This window comes from Anarrhichthys ocellatus, unplaced genomic scaffold (assembly GCF_004355925.1).
Source record: "Anarrhichthys ocellatus isolate YVR2014 unplaced genomic scaffold, GSC_Weel_1.0 scaffold4385, whole genome shotgun sequence".
In the NCBI taxonomy this organism is placed as follows: domain Eukaryota; kingdom Metazoa; phylum Chordata; class Actinopteri; order Perciformes; family Anarhichadidae; genus Anarrhichthys; species Anarrhichthys ocellatus.
In genome coordinates, this window is record NW_022284359.1 from 1 (window position 1) to 4,487 (window position 4,487).

Genomic DNA, 4,487 nt, shown 5'->3' on the forward strand with positions numbered 1-4,487 from the left:
TTTGTTTTTCGGACACTAAATTATATATTGTCACAATAATCTCTAGTTTTTGCCTTGCATCACTGGGATGATTTTGACTGCTGGATGGGTTTCTTTATGCTACAATAGGCTAAAGTTAGCATGTTTGTCACAGTAAGAATGGAAGCATACGCTGAAAGCATGTGTGATCACAGCCTCACAGAGCTGCTAAAATGGCCGTCGGCTTTTAGGAAACCTCATAGCTCAAAATGTAATTTGTAAGGAACCATGTACAATATTAAACACTAATGTTACCATCTGCAATCCCTTGGCAGGTCACAAATTAGAATAAACGGAGAATGAAAATCACTCACTGCTGAGTGATCTTTTGATTCAGTTTGCAAGTAAAGATTTTGATCTTCATACAGATGAAAGATTAGATTGTTGTGCAACCAGTGTGTGAAATACGGGGGGTCTCTGGGGGACCGAGACCCTTTGATTGACAACTCAGACCCCCTGAAAGCCTCAATAGCAACATTTTGAGGGGCTCTCTAAAATCATAAGACAAATAGTTTGTCACTTGTAATCGTCACTAAAACGTATTTTAAAAACGAACTAATGCCCAGCAGTTTTCATTATTCAAACAGCAAAACATGTTTTCACAAATATAATTAGTGAGTGCAAGAGACGTTATTTTGCGTGACCCCCAGATTGACAGCAGGCATTTCTCACACTGTGGGTGCAGCACAAAATGTACTTTCATGCCAAAGAGTGAATGCATTGACTGGAAGACATGGGTCTCGATGAGTGGGACATGTTAAGAAGGTTTCGTGTGATTGTGGTCTCAACAAAACCACTTAAAAGTTAGAGGCAAGCTGCTGGTTGTGGTTTGAATTTCCGTCTCCGGGGGCTTGTGTGAGAGTTGTTCTGCAGCCCCTCACCTCTGTTGTGTATAAAAGGTGTGATATCACCAGACACACACACTCACACACACTCAGAGATCACCGCTCACTGCCAGCAATGGAAACATCTTCAGTCCTCCTTGTGTGCATTCTGGTGACATGTTCAGGTGAGCTGATGTGTTTTTGATGGTAACATTGTCTTTATCATGTGAAATGTTCTTCACCATTGTTTGTTTTTGTCTCTTCACAGTTTGGACAGTCCACGGGAGAAGCTTCAGAGTCAACATTGATGATCAGAAGCAGGTGGAGGCGGAAATCTCCGTGAATGCCGGCAAGGTAATGTGACTGTTTTAAACACTCCGATAGACTGCATTCATCTTCAAACATGTCAAAATTTGATATGAACCACAAAGTGTCACTTACCTATTTGGTATGTCTCTGTAGACTGTGTGACTGTTAACCAGCTTAAACCCTGGCTGTATTTCTTCTCCCAGCCTAAAGACAACCTGAATAAACTCAAACTTATGATCAATGGTGATGGAAGTGCTCAGATCTTTAGCTTAAGTAAAAGAACCACTGCAACAAGTCAAAATACAGAAGCAGAATGTAATTAAAGTATCAAATTTCATTATAGGATTGTTAATACTGATGCATAATAAGCGGTATTTTACTAGCTGGCCAAGGTGGAGTTTTAATTACTTTATATACACTCTGGTACAGTGGTGCACAACCTTGTTAAGGCCCCTCCAAAGATCACAAGATAAATCTCAGGTTAGTGTAATGGTTAACAAGGTTGGAAAGAAAAAACAAACCTAAAAATGCCCCAATATGGGCTTACAACTAAATTGCCCCTAATGAAACCATTTATTATTTTTGGATTTACTGCTTATGTAAGACTTTTCCATCTCTAAAAGTATTATTTTTAGGACTCATCATCCCTTTGCTCAGTATTTAGAGTATGTGTCACTTTCATCTGCAGCTTCCAGGTGTGTGCTGGGCGTGCAAGTGGGCTTTAAAGAAGGTGAAGAAAGTCATCGGACCGAATGCCACAGCAGAGGTAACATACAGTCTAAACGTCTGACAGCTCAGTGAGCAGGATGATCTAGTTGCTGCTTTGCGTTATGAACAATAATGATAATCTTCTTCTCTCACAGAACATGGCATTGAAGTTGAAGTCCGTCTGCAAGCAAATTGGCCTCTTAAAACTTCTGTGCAACAAATTTGTGATGATGCACCTCGGAGAATTAATTGAGGAGCTCAGTACTACGGACGATGTGAAGACGATCTGTGTCAACACCGGAGCCTGCAAGTGAGTTACCGGCCCGCCATTATATTATTAACTGACAACATAATGTAGATATAGTGTATCTTCACAAAGCCCTTCCACAATAATTATTATTCTGCTATTACAACAATTCATAAATGCTTTTTTGAACCCTGAAAATGAGCATAATAGGTCACCTTTAAGTAAATAATTTCAATACATTTTAATAATTTTGTATCTTTCCCTGTTTTTCTGATGTGTCTCTTTAGGCCAAAGGAGTTGTTGGACCTGCTCTTTTATCCAATGGATGAGGAGTCATCAAATGAAATGAATGAATATCGCTAATGTCGTATGCATGAACAATAATCAAGATGCACTTAATTTGTTTGAATGATACTCAGTACATAAAAAGTATATGATCAAGAATCTCTTTCAGGGTTCTTTCTACTTTGCAATGTCTGTAACATCTATTTCTATTGATGTGCACAGAAGATATCAATAAATGTTTTCATTTCAAATTTTCAAGAATATTCTTTGTCGGACGAGACACTGTGTCAATTCAGACATCTTCACGCTCAACCCTCGTTAAAATCTCATAAGTCCAATTTTGGTGATTAACTATCACTCCAGTTGAAAGATTGCATGCATCTGAATGGTTTGAGAAAATTTACAGAGAAAAAACTAGGCTTTGAAACTTCTTATTCTACAATTCTAGTGTTTTTTTGTGGCGAAGCTTCTCAGATACCTTTCGTTTCTATACTTGAACTCTTACACCTTATGGCATCCAGTCTGTGTGTAGCTTTTAATGATGGACAGATGGCAAAAACAAGCAACCATTGCCCACTAACCTTCCTCTGCACCAAAGCAATGAAAAGGAGAAAATAAAACATGTTTGAAGTTGGTGTTAAATAGGTGATACAGGCCGGAATACATGTGAAAATGTATGAGCCAAATGTCTTGAAGACAGCACTGTCCTATCACCGCTCATTAGCCTCATCAAACAGCAGATCATCCTCACCTTTCTTTGTGTATATAAACCAGAAAGAATCCCTTCATGGAGATGAAAAATGGACAAAAGCCTCATGAGTCACTTTAATTGTTTTTTTATATTAAATCATACAATCCGGTATCCAGTGGGTGCGTTACGACACAAACACACTGCTGCCAACATAACAAACTTAAGACTTTGACGGACACACATAAATAAGGAGTACAAAATAGAAACACATAAAGCAGTCACACAGAATGTCCGTGGATGCCATGTCACTGGCAGTTTGCTCCTTTCGAAGATTTAAGTGCGCAGCCTCAAGCGATCACTGCTAACAGAGCAGACCCTCTAAGGAATAGCACCCTTATCATACAAGTTGTGTGTTCATGTTTTCAGACGGCTCAAAAAATCCAGTGTCCGCGATTAACGATCTGCCATTGTGTCTCCGACACATTTCACTTTTCCCCTCTTCATGTGGAGGAGCCAGCAGAGAGCAGACACTTGCTGTTTCGGTCAATGAAGTGTCCACGGGGCCGACTTGTGTCCCAGCTCTGCTTTAAGGCCTGCCGGTCCAGCTTGTTGAGTCCCTGAGAGCAAAGACGGAGGTCCTTGACCAGCTCCGACAAGCCATCCAGACCGGCACTGTCCCAGGGGCCGGACACCTCGCAACCTGTGGGAGAAGCAACAAGGAGCTTGTATTAGCTCACCCTTGTATTAAACTATAAATAATAAAAAAATAAAATAAAATTTGAACAATATTCACATTTTATAATCTTCAATATCCCCTTTGAACCTTCCAGTTTAAATATGTAGCGGCCATGTTAGGTTCAATACACACAAATACACACTGGTACCTTGAAGGTTTAGAAGGGTCAGAGGTCGACAAGCCTCTCGGAGTGAGATCAGGATGTTGTGAAGTGCTGCTGAGGTAACAGACGGATTTCCTGACAGGTTCAGACTCACCAGAGTCGGACATGAAGGCAGGCACCTGGGAGGAGAAACCAAAAAGTTTCAGAGAGAAACTGGTGATTGCAGACAGAGGCAAACAAAGGACGACAGACCAAACCATAGAAGTCCTAAATTAAAGATTGTGCACAGTGAAAAAGAGGCCGTGGCTTTGTGTTAATGTGGGAAGCTTGAAATGAATCCAATCATAATTCTGAGCACATGTTCACAGACGTTTGGCAGCAAACTTCAAAGACGTGATTACACTGTAATTATGATTAAAATGATGCATATTCTCACAAAACAATGCAGGGGCACACACTCACCTGGCCAAGGTGGCTATACTGCTGTCCGTCAACCCGTTTGCTGCCAGGCTCAGGTGGGTCAGTGAACACTCATCCTAGTACAAAGACCAATGATTTGATTAGTT

General features: G+C 40.5%; 1 protein-coding gene and 1 long non-coding RNA gene across 2 annotated transcripts; one reads left to right on the plus strand and one right to left on the minus strand.

The window, feature by feature from the left end:
- The first annotated feature begins 957 nt into the window (after window positions 1–957).
- LOC116379459 (antimicrobial peptide NK-lysin-like) lies at window positions 958–2,675 on the plus strand. Its single transcript, XM_031841418.1, has 5 exons — window positions 958–1,027; window positions 1,111–1,196; window positions 1,840–1,917; window positions 2,015–2,169; window positions 2,394–2,675. Exons 1-5 carry the CDS (start codon window positions 979–981, stop codon window positions 2,467–2,469), a joined length of 444 nt encoding a protein of 147 aa, XP_031697278.1. The 5' UTR covers window positions 958–978; the 3' UTR covers window positions 2,470–2,675.
- Window positions 2,676–3,095: 420 nt separating this feature from the next.
- On the minus strand, window positions 3,096–4,459 carry LOC116379461 (uncharacterized). Its single transcript, XR_004212423.1, has 3 exons — window positions 4,384–4,459; window positions 3,967–4,100; window positions 3,096–3,782 (listed from the first exon to the last, which is right to left on the minus strand). It is a non-coding gene; the product is annotated as an uncharacterized LOC116379461 (long non-coding RNA).
- Window positions 4,460–4,487: the final 28 nt, after the last annotated feature.

What these genes read in the sequence shown, in the direction of transcription:
- LOC116379459 (XM_031841418.1), top strand. Translation starts at nt 979, where the DNA reads ATGGAAACATCTTCAGTCCTCCTTGTGTGCATTCTGGTGACATGTTCA. An exon ending in CATTCTGGTGACATGTTCAG is followed by an intron (nt 1,028 to 1,110) that starts GTGAGCTGATGT and finishes GTCTCTTCACAG; the next exon opens with TTTGGACAGTCCACGGGAGA. An exon ending in GTCAACACCGGAGCCTGCAA is followed by an intron (nt 2,170 to 2,393) that starts GTGAGTTACCGG and finishes GTGTCTCTTTAG; the next exon opens with GCCAAAGGAGTTGTTGGACC.